The sequence below is a fragment of the Capra hircus genome, chromosome 1, assembly GCF_001704415.2.
Source record: "Capra hircus breed San Clemente chromosome 1, ASM170441v1, whole genome shotgun sequence".
In the NCBI taxonomy this organism is placed as follows: Eukaryota; Metazoa; Chordata; class Mammalia; order Artiodactyla; family Bovidae; genus Capra; species Capra hircus.
This window is the reverse complement of record NC_030808.1, coordinates 94,419,001-94,438,118: the sequence shown is the minus strand read 5'-3', so window position 1 is coordinate 94,438,118 and position 19,118 is coordinate 94,419,001. Positions and strand designations below refer to the sequence as shown.

Below are 19,118 nucleotides of genomic sequence, written 5' to 3'. Positions count from 1 at the left end.
ATGAAACTCTTGTCTCCTGCATTGGCAGACTGATTTTTTTTTTTTAACCCACTGAGCCACCAGGGAGGCCCATGGAACATATCTGTTTTTTAAAGTATAGCAATATGAAAATGTCACTGCTGAATGTTGTTTGAATTGAAAATGTGCTTTAGCTTTTAAAGGCTACCTAGCTCTGCCTTGGCTATTGTTTTCAAAGGTAGTTTCTTCCCAACTAAGGATTCATCCAGCACTGGCTGCTGGGTTTGGCCAGCAAGCACAACAAAAGATGAAGGTCCTATATTTCCTGCGATACTAAGTGGTACACAAATGAAGAACACTGTTTTTCTGTCAGCCTTTTCCCAAATGGATGGCAAATATCTACCTTGAATAAAAACATGTTTTTTTAAAAAAGACAAAACACTTTGGTGGGCAGAGACATGCTTTAACAAAGAATCAGTGTGAGTGCTTTTTAGTTTTGCCTTGCTTTGAAAATGCAGTCATGGGGAGGGAGGTGGGAGGGGGATTCAGGATGGGGAACACGTACGTATACACCTCTGGCGGATTCATGTTGATGAATGGCAAAACCAATACAATATTGTAAAGTAATTAGCCTCCAATTAAAATAAATAAATTTAAAAAAAGAGAATGTAAAAAAATAAAAGTTAACACATACACACACGAAAGAAAATGCAGTCATTTACTCTAGGTACGTGTGGGATGCTCAGTCGTGTCCGACTCTTTGTGACCCCGTGGACTGTAGCCCGCTAGGCAGGTGGACTTTTTGCCACTTCCCACTGAGCCTGGGAAGCCCCTCTAGGTACTTTTGAGGATTTTAAAGTCTCTCTATTTTAAAAACGCTCAGTTTACCTTATTCTGTGATTAAATACAGCATGCCCTTTTATTTACCTATTATATGTGCTTAGTCGCTCAGTCATATTCGACTCTTTGCGACACTTTGGACTGTAGCCCGCCAGGCTCCTCTGCCAATGGGCTTTTTCAGGCAAGAATACTGGAGTGGGTAGCCATTTCCAGGGGAATTTTCCACACCCAGGGATCAAACCCGCATCCTCTGTGTCTCCTGCATTGTAGGCGGATTCTTTGCCCGATAAGCCATTTGGGGCAGCCCCTTACCTTTCACTGTGGAGAAAGTTCTTAGTTGCTTAGTCATGTCTCTTTGCAACCCCTTGGACTGTAGTGCTCCAGGCTCCTCTGTCTATGTAATTTTCCAGGCAAGAATACTGGAGTGGGTAGTCATTACCTTTTATCAGCTGTTAGGAAATCTCTTTTTAAATTCCAGATGAAACAAGCTGCTGTATGGATGGCTAATGCCATCTACTTTCAAGAGCGCCCTCTGCTGGCTGTTGCATTGAATTTTAAAATCCGTGTAGGCACCAGGATTTCATTTGTTGACCTGATGTCTTGAATGAATTAGTAGAAAGAAAAACATTGAGGAGGGGTGGGGGGCGAGGCGCGGAGAACAAAAACAAATTTTTGTCTTAAGAGTAAACAAACAAACAAACAAAAAAAAGAGTAAATAAACAAATATATATAATGGCACCAGGCATAATTTTCAGTCAGTTCAGTTCAGTTCAGTTCATTTGCTCAGTCCTGTCCAACTCTTTGCGACCCCATGTACCATAGCACGCCAGGCCTCCCTGTCCATCACCAACTCCTGGAGTCCACCCAAACTCATGTCCATTGAGTCGGTGATGCCATCCAGCCATCTCATCCTCTGTCATCCCCTTCTCCTCATGCCCTCAATCTTTCCCAGCATCAGGGTGTTTTCAAATGAGTCAGCTCTTTGCAGCAGGTGGCCAAAGTATTGGAGTTTCAGCTTCATCATCAGTCCTTCCAATGAACACCCAGGACTGATCTCCTTTAGAATGGACTGGTTGGATCTCCTTGCAGTCCAAGGGACTCCCAAGAGTCTTCTCCAACACCACAGTTCAAAAGCATCAATTCTTCGGCGCTCAGCTTTGTTTATAGTCCAACTCTCACATCCATACATGACCACTGGAAAAACCATAGCCTTGACTAGATGGACCTTTGTTGACAAAGTAATGTCTCTGCTTTTTAATATGCTCTCTAGGTTGGTCATAACTTTCCTTCCAAGGAGTAAACGTCTTTTAATTTCATGGCTTCAATTACCATCTGCAGTGATTTGGGAGCCCAGAAAAATAAAGTTTGCCACTGTTTCCACTGTTTCCCCATCTATTTCCCATGAAGTGATGGGACCAGATGCCATGATTTTAGTTTTCTGAATGTTGAGCTTTAAGCCAACTTTTTCACTCTCCTCTTTCACTTTCATCAAGAGGCTCTTCAGTTCTTCACTTTCTGCCATAAGGGTGGGTCATTGAAAATAACACTGTTTTAATTGTGACAACATAAAAACATTTGTTCAGCAAAGATTTGTTGAGTTATTATACCATGAGAGGCACTGTGTCAGGCACTGAAGTTATAAAATTGATGCTGACATGACGCATCAAGGATCCCACAGTCTTGTGAGGAAGTCAGACCCACTAACTGGCCATCATCTGCTATGTGTTGAGTGCAATATGGGGCCAGAGGAGAGACCTCTAAAAATCCCAAGTAGGAAGGAGTTAGGACACGCTTCCTGGAGCAGACTGGCAAAGGAAGACAAGGAAGGGCAAGGGCAAGTGTAGGGAAGAGTACTAGGTAAGAGAAACATGGTGTGCGTGCAGAACCGTATGTTGGTTTTGGCTGACTGCAGCCTAGCACCATATACAGGGCTTGCCCAGGAATGATGCTATATGACAGCATTTCTCAGCTCTTTTGGTCTCATAATTTTCTTATATTTATAAAAACTACTGAGGACTCCAAATAACTGTTGTTCATATGAACTTTATTGATGTTTACTGTATTAGAAATTAAAACTGAGAAGTTTTAAACATATTGGATTAGCTAAAAATTATTTGGGTTTTTCCATAACATCTTAAACAAAATTTCTGGCTAACTCAATAGTTAATAATGTACTTAGTTATTACATGTTACCTTAAGCTATATCCTATGGGGGAAAAAAATTACTAAATTTTCCAAACACAAATGAGTGAGAAGTGTGGCATTGTTTTATGTGTTTACAAAACTTTTTAATGTCTGGCCTAACAGGAGCCATCTGGATTCTCATATTTGCCTCCACAGTCCATATATTAAACCACTGCATGTCAAGTAGCAACTGGAAAACTCTACTCTTATGAAAGAAAAACAGTAACAAATAGCTAGTCTGGGTAGAAAGTCTATGTGAGAAGATGGAGCTCTCAATCTGAAATATCTGGGAGGAACATTCCAAACAAGACACAAAATGTCACCAACCTCTCTCTCTAATGACAAAATGCTGGTGCTAAGTGACAGGGCTGAGCAATACATATATGCCTACTATAAATCATATTTACATTTCCAACTTCTGAAATCATGGGAATATCGTGCTGATATCAGTATCTTCTAGATGTTTAAATAAGGGATCTGTTGGAAAATATGAGATTTTTAAAAATGGGGGGTTAAAAAAGAAAGATCACAAGAAAAAGCAATACTAAAACACTTACAGGGCATTTTAAATGCCCCAAAGGAACCATTAGTGGATCCTGCCAGCAAAATATAGCCACCCACCAGAGGTTTTGTTGGAGAAGATGAAAATAACTCTAATTGAATAGGAAAATCTAATTTATCCACACGTATGTGACCATTTAGAACCAAATCAATTTATTTTGAAAAATAATTTTTTTATTAATTCCTATGATATTGAAGTAAACTGAGCATAACAAACTCAATCATGAAATTATTAGCTTTGCTTGTAATGTCAGAGTTAGCGTGAAAACTTGCCTTCAGTGGTATCAATACTTCTCTGGTTGAACTTGTTCAAATACAAATTCATATGCACTGTGATACACCCTTAATGTGTATTGAAAGTCCTCAGATTGTTGCAGGGTCTGCCTCGTTTTTATTAATATTCTAGCCAGTTCAAGGCAGGTTTCCAGTATGAGCAGCACATACTGTATCCAGACACAAAATGAATGCCATAACGGAGGCCGCTGAGCCCTTCTCAGTAGTTGAAAGGGAGCTGGAGGACTCCAGGGGGCGAAGATTTGCGCACAATTTCCCATTGTGGCTAGGGACCTGGGATATGGAGAGAAAGGGAGATGGGAACCAGAAAATGAATGAGGGGAAGTGAAAGAGGCACATTCCCAGACAGAGACAGTTTATTTACAAACATGAATCAAACAGATTTATACTTTCCTACCTCCACAGTGGATTTTCGTCTTACAAAATAGATTGGCTACCAAAATCCTTCATAAAATCTGCCTTCCCCTTTGCAGTGAGAAATAAGCAAAAAGTCAAAGGTTAAAAGATCATGCACAAAATATTATATTCCCAAATATAATTATACAAGTCTTTAACTTCTTCACAAATCAATGATAAAAGATTAACTAACTTATACTTCACTATATTTTATAGTACAGATTTTTTCATCATATATTTATGTTCACATTTCACAAACAACATTATAAAAAGACTGTCCACTTCTTTTCTTAAAATGGGAAAACAAAGCCATAACACTTAAAAAAATCAATTTGCAGAGCATAAACTTTTTTTACAGGAACAAAACAAACTCATTTCAAACCAAAGTATCTTCAACACAAACTCTGTATGTTTCCCAAAGGAATTCTTAACACTCAGATTTTGGTTGGTTTAGCCTCTCTTGTGGGCTTCCCTGGTGGCTCAGTGGTAAAGAATCTACCTGTTACTGAGGAGACGTGGGTTCAATCCCTGGGTCAGGAAGATCCCCTGGAGGAAACGGTTACCCACTCCAGTATTGTTGCCCAGGAAATCCCATGGACAGAGGAGCCTGGTCGGCTACAGTCCATGGGGTCACAAAAAGAATTGGACATGACTTAGTGACTAAACAACAATAAGCCTCTCTTGCATCTAGTGGTTCTTGTGTATCATGATTCCCAATTATTATTCCAAGGAAAACTTCAAGCAAGGTGGGATACATTGTAAGTCATTATCACATACATAAAGGCTTTATTTATTTTTGACCTCGCCACATGGCTTGCAGGATCTTAGTTCCCTGGCCAGAGATCAAAACCAGGCCATGGCAGTGAAAGGGCCAAATTGTAACCACTGGACCACCATGGAATTCTCAATATAAGCTTTAATGAAACTTGAGATGCTTCATCAGAAACAGTGCTTGACCCCCTTTTTCTTTCACTCCCTCTTTTCGTCTGAGAGAGCCCTTTGGACATCTAGAAGGGCTAGATTTATTGTCTGTAGTTACTGCAAAATTTGGCTCACAACTTTGGGGAAAAATGCCATTTTAAGGAATTTTGTGCATGTATTATATTTTCTTTGCTTCCCTAGAGATGGATAACCTCAAAATAAGATCCAAACATTGGTTTCTTCAAATGATGTAAAAAAGAATAGTATTAAATGAGGAGGTTAGCTATCATAGAATAAGAACTAAAGTCCAAGTTTTTTAGGAAAAAAAAAAACAACTGGTCTTGCATATGTCTGTGTATATGGAATAATGACCTAGAAAACAAAACACTGTTGAAGAAGAAGCCAATACAATTTGCCAGTCTGACAAAATGGTTGGAATGTATAATTGGAAGATACCTCATAAAGTTGTTCAATTCTCTGATTTTAGAGGACAGGCCAAAAAGGCCCAGAGATGGTAAGTGACTTGCCCGAGTCCATTATCAGGTTAGTCTGTATGATTATTTTCATACACACATAGGCACACACACATATACTCACTGTTGCATTTACTTCCGTACATAAAATGCTCGTAACTTAAATAATAAATGAACAATAAATATGCAGATTCTCATTTGTTATTTCATCCTCATAAGTAGGAAATACCTATCTTCCAAATGAGTAAAAAGGTTCTACTTTCTTTCCTCTGGTGAATTGACTGTATCAAGGCTTGGCTGTATGTCTGTTTTCTGCAGTGCCTGAAAGAAGCACAGACTGGAGCAGTAGGAAGAGTGGCAGGAAGGAGCAAAAACATGGTCAAGTCGAATCAGAATTGGAGCTTCTTTCTGTGCCAAGGATGTCCCACTGGCAGTGAAGGCTTCACATGAAATGAAACTTGGTCTGCTGTAACTTCAGACCTAGCTGGAAGGTGATAATGAAGGGTATCACCACAAGAGTATGAAGTAGCTCCTCCAACCACAGACAGCAGAAATGACCAGTGCGTATCTCATCTAAGTTCCTGAACTATGAACTTAGATGACTTTACTAGGTGTAATCATAGTGTCTCATTATTTTAACTTGTTATACATATAAACATCAAAATATTTAGGCTTTTTATTCAATATATAATAATATTAATAGCTATTTTACCTCTTTCCATAAAATTATTTGTGGATATAATTCTAAAGTCACTTTTTTAAACCTTAAGGTAGTTTTTTAAAAAAACATCATTATCTTTAATATTCTTTACTGACTTTATCCTGAAAAATCTTGTCTAGCTATATATATTAACATTAAATAACTTAAAAAAATAAATGATACATTATATATACCAAAATAGTCCCATTTTAAAGCTACGCAAGTGAAAAGGTTGAGTTTTCAAGAATAAACTAGACCCTCTAAAGGCATTTTTCATAATTTTAATATTAAATGTATCTTCTTCTCTGACTATGCCAAATATATACACACTATTCTTAGTAACTTATATCAGATGTAGCCATTATGAAAACATTGGGTTGGTTCACTTGTCTATTTTTACTTGTTTTGTAAAAGAACATTTATTCTAAATCTAAATAAATTTGCTCCCAGAAGATCTCCCCCAGGGAGATGGCATAACCAAAAAACAATGGTGTGCAGATATCCAGTGCATGCAACCTCTTATTTTCTAATAATAGTGGTAGAAAGTAACTTTCAAGTATTATCATAATCCAGCTGGACTTATAGATAGCTATCATATAAATTAACACTGTAAAGGAAGAAAGTCATTTGAGAAACTTGTCCTTGCTAGAACAGCTTTGCCAAAATTCCCATAGGAAACAAAACCACCCATCCATAAAGAACAGAGGGCATTTGGTACCCAGCACTGACCTTGAAGTACACATATTTAACATTGCTCTGAACTCAAAGTAAACTCTAGCAAGTTGAAGAAGAGCCCACATTTTCTTTACTCATTAAAGGTCATCCGCAGTGGGTAGAATTTCTTCTAAAAAGAACTTGACGGAGGCAAGACCCAAGCCTAATTCCAGCTCCTAACCCTGCTGTCTGTAGCTGTGGGCATTAGTAGTAATTTGGTTAAAACACGAACAGAGAGACTGGCCCACTTACAAGACCAGATTCAGATGTTTTTGCACTTATGTTACTCAAAAGCATTTCTTAAAATTAAATTAACATGAAGTCTGCAGGGAATAGAGATTCCATAATTCATAAGTAATGAGAGGAAATTAGTCGACTAAAGAGTCAATGTCTTTCCAAAGCAGGTGTAGGTCATCAGGAGGGGCTCGAGCTTTTCAGAAATCTCCCTCCTTCACAGGTTTTGATCCAGCCACTTGATATAACTATTCCTAGTCCGAATTCCCACCGAGAAGTTAGTTGGCCAGCTGGTGAAAATCATGCATCCGTGGAAGCCATCCTCAAAGTGATCCAGGGTCACCTCCACGCCTGCACTCTCCAAACGCTTTGCATACATGATTCCATCATCTCTTAGGACATCGTGCTCACAGGTCAGAATATAGGTCTTTGGGAGGTGCTGCAGGACCTCCTGGTCTGCGATGAGGGGGGCCGAGCGGGCATCCAGCAGCTGAGGGATCTCCTGGACAATCCTGGAGTTGCCAGTGGTCTGCATGACAGGCTTATAGTTCTTTGTGATGGAAGTGGGCAAAAGGGATGTCCAGTTTAGACGGGCCCTGAGGGCAGAAGCCTCATCCACATCCAGTGACGTGTGATTATTGACTATCATTGCCTGGACAAAGTCATAGTTGCCATTGAAGTAGTCCACCCAGTACTTCACCATGACATACCGGGGCAGAATGGGGGTGTTCATATTTTGCTGATAAGAGGGTGTATTAAAATCTAAAGCTTGAAGAACTGGATAAATTAAAGCTTGCACTTTGAGCTTATTTTTTAGGTTGGTATCTTGATTAAACTGGAGAAGAAAAAGCAAACACATTATTTCATTTCACTTTGAATGGCCACCACCATCACCACCACCCTTCAAGCTGCTGGATATTTACTAAGAAAGGTGTGATGTTTGCAACTCATAGTTTTGAGTGAACACTTCGAAAGTACATGATCTCTTAGGTCTTTAAACGCCCATCAACACTCTTTGTTTCTATCCTTTGGCATGATACTCATCATGCTGGGAGTTATGGATGGATAGTTTTGTATTCCCAAGAAAGGCCCCAAAAGGCAGTGCCTTACTGGGGAGAAAAAACTAGGCTGACTCTTCCAGAGGACATGGGTATGAAAAGCTAAATGAACAGATGATGGGACTCCGAAGTCTTTTATCAGGACCTCATGGTCTCTCCTCTGAAGAGCCTCGAGTCCTCATGGTTGGTGAGAGGGAGGGAATTTCAATCACGCTGGCAGTGCACCTTCCACTGTACTTCATGAGCGTGTGTCTGAGAGTGCAACTGAGATGGGAATGTGACTGAACCCCTACCACTGCAGAACTCCATTCCCCCAGGTCTCCCTGAAATGCAAATATATTGCCTCATTTTGTAATTCTAGTGTCTAAAATGATATATTTTTTACATCTAAAAGGCAGCTAACTAGGTCACTGTGTTTCACAGGCTACTAAACAATCTTCAAGATAAGTTCAGCCAAACAATTTTGTTTTGCAACAGACTTTAGAACCCTATCCTGAGGGAAGATGTAATTGCTCTGTAAAAGCAGTTCTTAATACATGCCAAGAACTGTACATACATCATCTCACTAAGTTCTGGCAACAGCTCTTCATTCAGATGGCACGATCCTCATTTTCCTGAGACTTGCCCAAAGCCGTACAACTTCCTAGGGGGGCCTGGATTCCACCCAGTTCTGTCTGGTTCTAAAGCCCATGATTCTCTCCCCAGTGCACCAGGACATGTGGATAGCAAACCCACCAGTGCCAAGTGGAGAACTAAGTTCTTTAATTACAGCAAAAGAGAAGAAATCAGGACATTCCACAAATGAAAAGGCAGATGCTATTTGAGAATGCCAAAAGAAATTTGGAGGTAAGAAGACAGAAACACTATTCTTAAATTATTTAACCTATATGAGAGGAAAAAAATGTACTCATCTTTGAATTTACACAGCTGCCCAAAATCTGGGACGCCATTAGAGCTAGACAAAATTTAACCAAGTAAAACTCAGTGAGTGAGTAAAGTCACTCAGTCGTGTCCAGCTCTTTGTGACTCCATGGACTGTAGCCTACCAGGCTCCTCTCTCCATGGGATTTTCCAGGCAAGAATACTGGAGTGGGTTGCCAATTCCTTCTCCAGGAGATCTTCCTGACCCAGGGACTGAACTCAGGTCTCCCTCATTGTAGGCAGACGCTTTACCGTCTGAGCCATCAGAGAAGTCCCTGAAGTCAAGCTCAGGTTAACATATATTTTAACATTCAAAGTGGCTGAACCATTTAACTTAAAAGTTAACATTTAACTTTTTCTTTTATATTAACAAACACTTTTAAATTTTTTAATTTGGCTCAAAGTTTAAGGAAACAATCTTAGCAACTGAAACATAAGCAAAAATACTGTTTTTCAAGTCCAACATGGAAAAGGAGCAGAGAAGACTCAATTTCCACACATATCCCCAAGGGCAAGGGTAGGATGCTAAAATGCTAGCTCTCCTCTCTCATTCATTGTAATCAGGGCCTTTCCAAGGACTCAGAGATGACCCTTCTTTCAATGACCCATTTTCCTACTTCAGAAAGATCTTTGAGAAGTTTCCAAGTGCAGTCGTCTCAGTAACTTGGCCCCTGAGTAACCAGCCTACTCGGCTAGGCCTTCGCCATGCCTAGTGGACATGTGCTGTCTGCAGAACATTAACATGCACCCTCCTTTCACCAGCACCTCAGGGATCTCTGTTACCTGTTGGCCCAGGGCAGCTGCCAAATTCCCACCAGCACTGTCACCAGAAATGCCGACTCTGCCTGGGTCAACTGAATACTTGCGTAAGACTTCTGGCTGCAGGAAGTACTTCGTGGCACGTACAACATCATGAATTTGCTCAGGAAAATAAACCTTTGGAACTAGCCTGTATCTGTGAAGAAAACACAAAGTCTTTACAGGCCTTTTAAATGTTAAAGGGAAACTGGTTCTTTTGAATCCACGAACAAACAGGTAAGGAATTATAATAAATATAAAAATAAACCATTTGCATACAATTCAAACGCTTAGCTTAAAAAATACAATGATTTTGTCATATATGTATGGCTGAGTTCCTTCACTGTTCACCTGAAACCATCACAACATTGTTAGTCAGCTAAAACCCAATACAAAATAAACAGTTTACCAAAAATGCAATGATTTTGTAATAGTAATTTTTTCTATTAGTCACCAAACCAAACAAGCAAAACAAAAATCTACAGCTATCACCAAGGAAGATAACAAAACTTTGAAGTAAAATGCAGATGCGGATTATTAAAATACAGAGAGAACCACAGCAGATTCTGGAATACTATTTCTGGAAATCAGTGTTCCATTCACTACACTTCTGGGTTAGAAGGTGACTCGGAAGCACTAACCACTTCATTGGTCTCATGTTTATTAAGCCCACATGGTATTCTTCATGATTTATTTGATAAATAAAATCATACTCCAATAAAGAGGTCAGGCCTTCCTGACATTAAGCCCAAGAAATGTGTTTGCTCCTTGGAAGGTTGAAACTAAAATGTCAGCTGTCAACCAATAAAAGGGAAACCAAGTTTCCAGAAGGCCCATGGCAGGCCCTCTGGGACACTTCTGAGGCTTATTTTACCACCTTACTTTTCAAGATTAGAGTCTCTTTGGGATTCTATTCTATACACTTAATCTGATATTCCCTAAGAGCCCCAAGAACCTTGGTTTTGTCAAATGCCCCTCTTGTAATGTCATCTTATGAATCCATTAGTAGTTTCAGCTTGGAGCATCCCAAGGGTCTCCACCCTCCTTTCCTTGTTTATTATTTCTCACTCATCCTTTAAGTTTTACTTGAGAGTTTGCTTCCTCCAAGAAGCCTTCCTTGAGTATAACTCCACTTGCTTCTGGGGCTGAGCTGGCAACCATTCCTTGATAATTCTACGTGCTGGGGTATATTGCTGTTTATATTGCCTCATATTAGCATGACTTCTTTCTGTATTTCCTCTTAAGAGTGTGTTCTCTGATATCAGGGACTGTGTGTTTCCAGTGTATATTTATCAATGTGCTGAGCACACAATCATCCATCTAGTAAACTGTTTTTGAGTATTAATATATCTTCATTTTGCAAATGAAACTGAGGCATAGAAAGTTATTTAACTTGTAAAATAAATCAAACACCAATCAAATAAGGTAGGATAGAAAACAATGAATTAATACCTAATAATAGTCAGTTAATACTCAAGTCCTTTGATTTCAAATTTATAATTAGCATATTTATTCTCAGAAATTAGTTTTTCTATACTATTCTACACAGGCCATTCATTTCCTCCATCTAAATTCCAGATATCTAGTTGATTAAATATCTTGACATTCTGGGAATTCCCTGGTAGTCTTCTGCTTAGGATGCCATGCTTCCATTTCAGGGGGCACAGGTTCAATCCTTGGTCAGGGAACTAAAATCCCCAAAGCTACACAGTGCAGCCACCAAAAAAATCTTGACATTCTGTGCAGACACAATCAGATCAACAAATATTTGTGAAATGCTTTGATAAACAGTGAATGTATATCTTGGTCTTTCAGGAATTACTACATTTTAAAACATAGAATGCAATAAGAAATTCCCTTAGTGGTTGCCCTGTAACAGATAAAATAAGTTTTCTAATTTCTTTTCTACTTTTCCATTTGTGATGACCAAGTAATCATCTGAAATTATTTTTCTCCAGTTGACTTTCACAGTGCCTTAGTGAAGCTCCCACATCTTTGGTTCATTTATTAATAATGGGTGATAGGAGTAGGAGTACACCACTTTGTCCAATAGGTGGAGTCATCGCATATGAGTCTATTTACCATCAGTTCTGGGACGAGGTTTCAATTTTTAAATTTCATTATTACCAAATTGAGTTCTTAATTCTTTCAATGAAATAAGAATAAATGCATTTTATGACTCAAGGTGTGAAAATACAGGCTGTTTTGTCTCAGAAAGATGCCAGACAGCATGAGAGGCTGTCTTCTTGGTGGCCCAGGGGGTAAGAACATATTTTCCTATGTTATGAACATACATGTGAATCAAATGTTCAGATGTTGTTTCACAAAAGATCTTAGTGACTTTTGAACCAAGAGGAACTGATAATCTAAAAAACATTCTATTGCCTCAAATCTTATGAGTTGATTAATGGTGCTAAGTTGCTTTAGTCGCGTCCAACTCTTTGTGACTCCACAGACTGTACCCTGCCAGGCTCCTCTGTACATGGGATTCTCTCCGTAGTACTTGAGGGGGTTGCCATTTCCTCCTCCAGAGTTGATTAATAACCGGCTCAAGTAACAGAGTAAACAACCTAGTCCTCCTGGTTTCCTTGAACGTCAGTCTCCTAAACTGCTCCTCCCCTTATCTTTGTTCATTCTGGAAACATTCTCTGGTTTTAGTCACTAAGAATGGATACTATTTTCACAGGCTGAAGAATGCAGTGAAACTAGATATTTCTGAGGTCACCTAGTGTAAGATGAGCCTTCAAAGTAGCTCAGAATTGACCTGAGAAGCATCACAATAGTTCTGTAATAGCATTACAGACACAGAAAACTGAGAGTCAGGAGGAAATTTATGAGTGGTATAGTCAAAGAAAGCATGCATAGATACATGCATCTGCTGCTTTTGTTCAAGGCTGTGTCCCTGCAAAGTACTCAAAGAGGATTCCGCCTTTTCCGTCCCCAGTTGTATTGAGTTAAAGCACCTGATGAATTTGTGGCAAATACAGTCTCAATTTGCCTAACTCAGTGAAGGATAGATGACTCTGCAGTGTTTAGCTTCTGCCTACCTATTACAACACGTGCCTCCTACCAGAAGAACAAAATTTGGTGTAAACTTGAGAATGAGGCTTACTCAATTTAATGTATATGTACACTCTATAAAAATTAACTTTTTCCTGCTAGGTGAGGCACTTCACCAGGTGCTCTACAGAGGTTACACTCAAATCTCAGAGCAAATCTGTGGGTTTAAGGGTGTGAACATGCAGCTCAAAGGGGATGCATAACCAACCTACAACAGCTAGTAAGTGGCAAAGCTACAATCAAAATTTACACCCTACATGCCTCATCCTTTTAAAATATTCTCATTCTTCAAAACCCGCAGACTTCAAATGTACATGTGTGTCCTTATTACCTCGTCAAAGCAGCAAATTCTCAAAACTGTAGATTTCTCACATCCCAGAACTTCTCTCATGATTTCAGTGTTTTTGCAATACTCTCAAAACAAATCACCTGAGACAGCGTCTGGCCCATGGTACATCTTTAATTATCCGTACATGATAAATCTTTAATTTAATAATGATATTTTTATTCATCCCAAACAAAATTTTAACTTTTATACCTTTAATATATTTAGTTTATACCTTTTAATATAAAAGGTATTTAGTTTATACCTTTTATATGTAAAATCTGTCATTATAGCAGCACTGTTATAGTAGGGAAAATATTAAGCCATATACCTTTAAAGACATTAAAAAAAGAAATTGTTCCCTAATCACCTACTCTTCAGGCACGTCTCCAAGGGCTGTCTGTAGGCCCTGCATAGCTCAGAGTTTCTCAACTCTGTATGCACCTTAGGATAATCTTGGGAGATTTATTAAAAAAAAAAACACTGAGGTTTGAGCTCCTCTACAAAACATTCCCATTTATTTGATCTGAAGTGGAGCCCAGCATATCTGTATTTGAAGAAAAAGTCTTCCAAGTGATGCCAGGGTTCCGAAATATCACTGAACCCAGCCGTACCATCAGTATCCTCTGAACATATCTTCCTGTTCCTGTTCCCAAAGCATTGATCCCTCTCTCCATCCCATGTGCCCTTCACCCAGCAATTCCATATCAAACGTTCCCATTCTTTAAGTCTCATCTCAAATGCAGCTTCCTCCATGAAAACTTCTAAGAGCCCAGCCAAATGCAGTTCTCCTTTTTTGGAGCCCTCGAAGTCTCTCTTATAGTAAGTCATAACAGACATGCCAGCTTCTAGGAATAGACAGAAAGTCATAATTATGTACTAAAGTGGTCCAGGTATAAGCAGTGCCATTTCCACAATCTATTAATTCATTACCTACTTTATTAGTGAGCAGAGAGATGGAGCAATGCTCAGAAAGACTGACAAATTCCTCCTTAAGTCAAAGGTAGATTACATGAGTCCAGAGTTGAGGGGGGATGACTCTGGAAATCGAATCCCTGAGTGACAGTAGTGTTCTGAGAGTGTTATAAAGTACATTCTTCCTCAAAATAACCTGGCCTGGAAACACTAGGACAGCCTTCTGCAGTCGGGAAGGACACTGAGTTCTATTCATGTAGTGCCAGGTGGGTGAAAGGTACATATGATATTCTGGAATGAAATTCTACTCCTACTTGATTCAAGAGGGAGACAAAATCACATTCCTTTTTTGTCCCCTGCCCCCACCTTTTTTCCCCCTTTTTACTGTCTCCCAAGAAGAGCTCAATAGATTCATCTTGAGAACAAAAAAAAAATGTTAATATTTTGCTCAGTCTTAAGGAACCTGTATGTTCAGCTGGGGTTATCTGAAACAAATCAACAATTACTCTCTTACTGTGCTGTTTGAGGGAGACAACTCCAGAGGAAGAATCTGTTTATTCTTCTAATAGGTAAAGCTTCCTTTCCTTTAGAAGAATATAATAAAATTTATAATAAAATTATGAAACACTGTGAATAGATATAATTGTTTCTCTTTTCATTTGTGCAATAATGTTTGCGCATAAAGGTTGAGGAAGGGTTTTCCTTTCTGTTTCTTCTCTCAAAATTGCCTCCAGAGATACCTTTCACTATCAGTCATTCAGCAAGGGAGAGCTGAGCTTAACAAAAACTTGGTTGATTGGACAATAAGTACATTCAAAAGAACTGACAGATGTCAGGATGTATCATCAAAATCCTAGGAGTGACTGATCCTAGAATTATGATCCATTCAAACAATGTGATTCCCTGATGCTGTTTGCAAGTTAAGGCTTCTCCATGGACACAGCTGGGAGCTCCCCAGCCTCTCTTCCCCCATTCAGATACAAACCTTACCTTTAACTTCAAGGGGTGCTAAAGAGCCAAGCAGTCCCTCAGGGGGCCACTGGAGCCCAAGTAGGCTTGGTGCAAAGTCCCTCTGACCTACTTTCTCTGTGATTTCAGAAGCTAAACTGAGCTCTGGGCTCAGGTGTGGGTGGAACTAAGCTTCCCCAGCTCCCTGCTTGTTTATAGCACAGGCTTTCTGTACAGCTTCACCCTCCTCCCCACAAATTCTAAAAGGCCTAAACCACAAGAGAGAAACCAGTGAATTTTTATTTTTTTAGTCCAAAACAGAGTCAAGAAGACTTTACCTTAATATGTCTAAAAAGGAGACATTCATTAGTTAATGATTGTTAAGGATCTAAAACAACCTACTTTTTAAAAAGAAGCCACAATATTATCTTTCTGTAGCATTAAACTGTTTGTAACACTGGCCTTTAGGTTTGCTAATACAGTGGCCTGGACTGAGTAAAAAGAAAGTTTGGGACAAATATTCCCTTTCTTGGAGGGAACCCTCAAGAAATTCAGTCTGCCCACCTCCCGGGGCTGCCTGAGTCAGGGTGATACGTGAGGATTTCTCCACTCAGGACAGGGAGGAAGAGCAGGAAAAGGAGCAGAGGGCAAGTCACAGTGAGGCAACTGTCACGTCGTGTCTTTCACAGTATCTTGTTTGAACAACTATCAACATGTATGTCTCATTGTGCCTCCTGGAAGGTTTGTGATTTTGTCAGCTTGCACTCATCTAATCTTATGGATGAGGAAGACAGAGTCATAAAAGTCCCATTGCTTATAACTGTTAGCAGCAGACCAAGATACACACTCCAGCTTCCTTTCTGTCTACTGAGCAACGTTCTTCTTTACAGCTCTGTCAAGTTTTAAGTTCTCTGTGCATAGTGCTACCTGATATTTGGTGGATGGGAAAAGATCTCCATCAACACAAAATAGAAGGTTTGAGTGTAGCAAAGACTTAAGCAAAACACAACTTGAAACCATTTTTCACAATCAAAAAAGCTAGAATTTAATAATATCCAGCATAATAATACTTTGTTATTATCTTACATCTTTTTGTAATTGAAGTACAATGACCACACATGTACGACATACTGATTCGACATTTATATGTTTTATGACATGATGACTACAATAAGTCTAGTTACCATTTGTCACCATACACAGCTAATACAATATTACTGACTATATTCCCCATGCTGTACATTAGCATCTTATCTTTCAAAAAAGTTAAATATTCCTTCTCCCTGATGGTTTATGGTTTTAGTATTGTGTTTCATTATATAAACTATAGTTAAACTGCACTGAAGTTTATGAAAATAAGCTAATAAACATAAACTTCCCTTCCAGGTTATGTAAATGAGGATATATCCATGTATTTTTGATATTATAAGGTAAACTCTTTCACTTACTTCACAAATACTTATTGTGCAATTATGTGTAAAAATAGCATAGTGTTGTTGAAGCTACTGAATAGAAGTCACCGCCTATTTGTATGCCTTGAGATCTTTATCTACCTTAGTTGTTATATCTGTCCCCAGAATCTTGAGCCAATACCAATGATGTTAACTCAGGAGTTCCAGCTCATGGTTGTGCTTCATGTGAAGTGATTTCATCCTCAACCCTTGCCTATCAGCTTCCTCAGATTATATATAACCTTCCAGGCCATCCCCACACTGAAACAAAGCCATGACAACACTGCCCACTCCTGTTAGCCTCAAGGATAAGGGGCAGTTGTGTCCAGACAGCCTCCCTGCTAGGAGAAGGAATTCCAAGAGAATCAACAGTCCACCATATTTCTGAAGGCTTTCCGGGTATACACCATATTTCTTATTTTCCTTAGTTATCTCCAGAAGCATGAGTCCCTCCATCAGTCACTTCTCATATTTCATTTCCTTAATGTTCTCATCCTCCTCCTTTCCTCCCAATTCCTCTCATTTCCCCACTTTGTACTTCCATGACCAACTCACTCTTTTAACTAGGTTCTCCTCATCCTTAGGAGTACAATTCAAACCTTCGAACTAGGTAACATCTTATCTATTAGATGCCTCCATTACTACTTCCCTTTCTATTTCAAACCACTTATCACATTATTAACATTACTTGTTCAAGATTTGCTTTCCTATCTAGACTGTAAACTCTTTGAGGGCAGAGTTTATGTTTATCTCACTGTTATGCATCAGAATTTAACACAATAGCTGGCACATTACAGGAAGTCAATAGATATTTATGGAATAGAAGAAGGAAGAAAGAGGTGAACAGTGAGAAGAAATATGGTCCCACGTCAGACCTCTGAACATACTTTCCAAGAGAAACATCACAGTCATATGGTGTTGGCCATACCTCAACTAGAACATACACGTTATGTGGCTCTTCACGGGTGGCTGGCCTGGATGGATCCTAATCACCTTAGCTCAATATTGCTGCAAAGAAAAGTTCTTTGAGTTCCAAACATGTTGATGAATAAAGTTGGAACTTTCTGTACATGGGCTAGGGCACTGAGCCTCCAGACTTGCCTAATGCCTTAGAGCATCCAAGGCCCTTTCATCTCATATGTCCAAACTGATTCTTGTAACAACTCTCTGAAGTCATTAACCCAACTCAAAGTGTATTTATTCATTCAGTTCAGTCGCTCAGTCAGTCTGACTTTTTGTGACACCATGAACTGCAGCAGGACAGGCCTCCTTGTCCATCATGAACTCCCGGAGTTTACTGAAACTCATGCCCCTTGAGTCAGTGATGCCATCCAACCATCTCATCCTCTGTTGTCCCTTTCTCCTCCTGCCTTCAATCTTTCCCAGCATCAGAATCTTTTCAAATGAGACAGCTCTTCACATCAGGTGGCCAAAGTATTGGCGGTTCAGCTTCAACATCAGTCCTTCGAATGAATATTCAAGACTAATTTCCTTTAGAATGGACTGGTTGGATCCCCTTGCAGTCCAAGGGATTCTCAAGAGTCTTCTCCAACACTACAGTTCAAAAGCATCAATTCTTTGGCACTCAGCTTTTTTTACAGTGCAACTCTCACATCCATACATGACTACTGGAAAAACCATAGCCTTAACTAGACACACCCTTGTTGACAAAGTAATGTCTCTGCTTTTTAATATGCTGTCTAGGTTGGTCAAAGAGTCGGACATGACTGAGTGACTGAACTGAACTGAACTGAGGTTGGTCATAACATTTCTTCCAAGGAGTAAGCGTCTTCTAATTTCATGGCTGCAGTCACCATCTGCAGTGATTTTGGAGCCCCCCCAAAAAAGTCTGACACTGTTTCCACTGTTTCCCCATCTATTTCCCATGAAGTGATGGGACCAGATGCCATGATCTTCGTTTTCTGAATGTTGAGCTTTAAGCCAACTTTTTCACTCTCCTCTTTCACTTTCATCAAGAGGCTCTTTAGTTCTTCTTCACTTTCTGCCATAAGGGTGGTGTCATCTGAGGTTATTGATATTTCTTCCAGCAATCTTGATTCCAGTTTGTGCTTCATCCAGCCCAGCATTTCTCATGATGTACTCTGCATATAAGTTTAATAAGCAGGGTGACAATATATAGCCTTGACGTACTCCTTTTCCTATTTGGAACCAATGTGTTCCATGTCCAGTTCTAACTGTTGCTTCCTGACCTGCATACAGATTTCTCAGGAGGCAGGTCAAGTGGTCTGGTATTCCCATCTCTTTCAGAATTTTTCACAGTTTATTGTGATCCACACAGTCAAAGGCTTTGGCATAGTCAATAAAGCAGAGATAGATGTTTTTCTGGAATTCTCTTGCTTTTTCCAT

At 39.4% G+C, this 19,118-nt stretch overlaps 1 protein-coding gene across 1 annotated transcript in view; it reads right to left on the bottom strand.

The window, feature by feature from the left end:
- The window catches only part of NCEH1 (neutral cholesterol ester hydrolase 1), a 69,175-nt gene continuing 54,232 nt past the window's right edge, over positions 4,176 to 19,118 (bottom strand). The window contains exons 4-5 of the mRNA XM_005675307.3: positions 10,038 to 10,209; positions 4,176 to 8,110 (exon numbers count right to left, since the gene is read on the bottom strand). Of these exons, the coding sequence (XP_005675364.1) occupies positions 7,493 to 8,110; positions 10,038 to 10,209 (790 nt within the window). The 3' untranslated portion in view covers positions 4,176 to 7,492. The remainder of the gene's footprint in view (positions 8,111 to 10,037; positions 10,210 to 19,118) is intronic.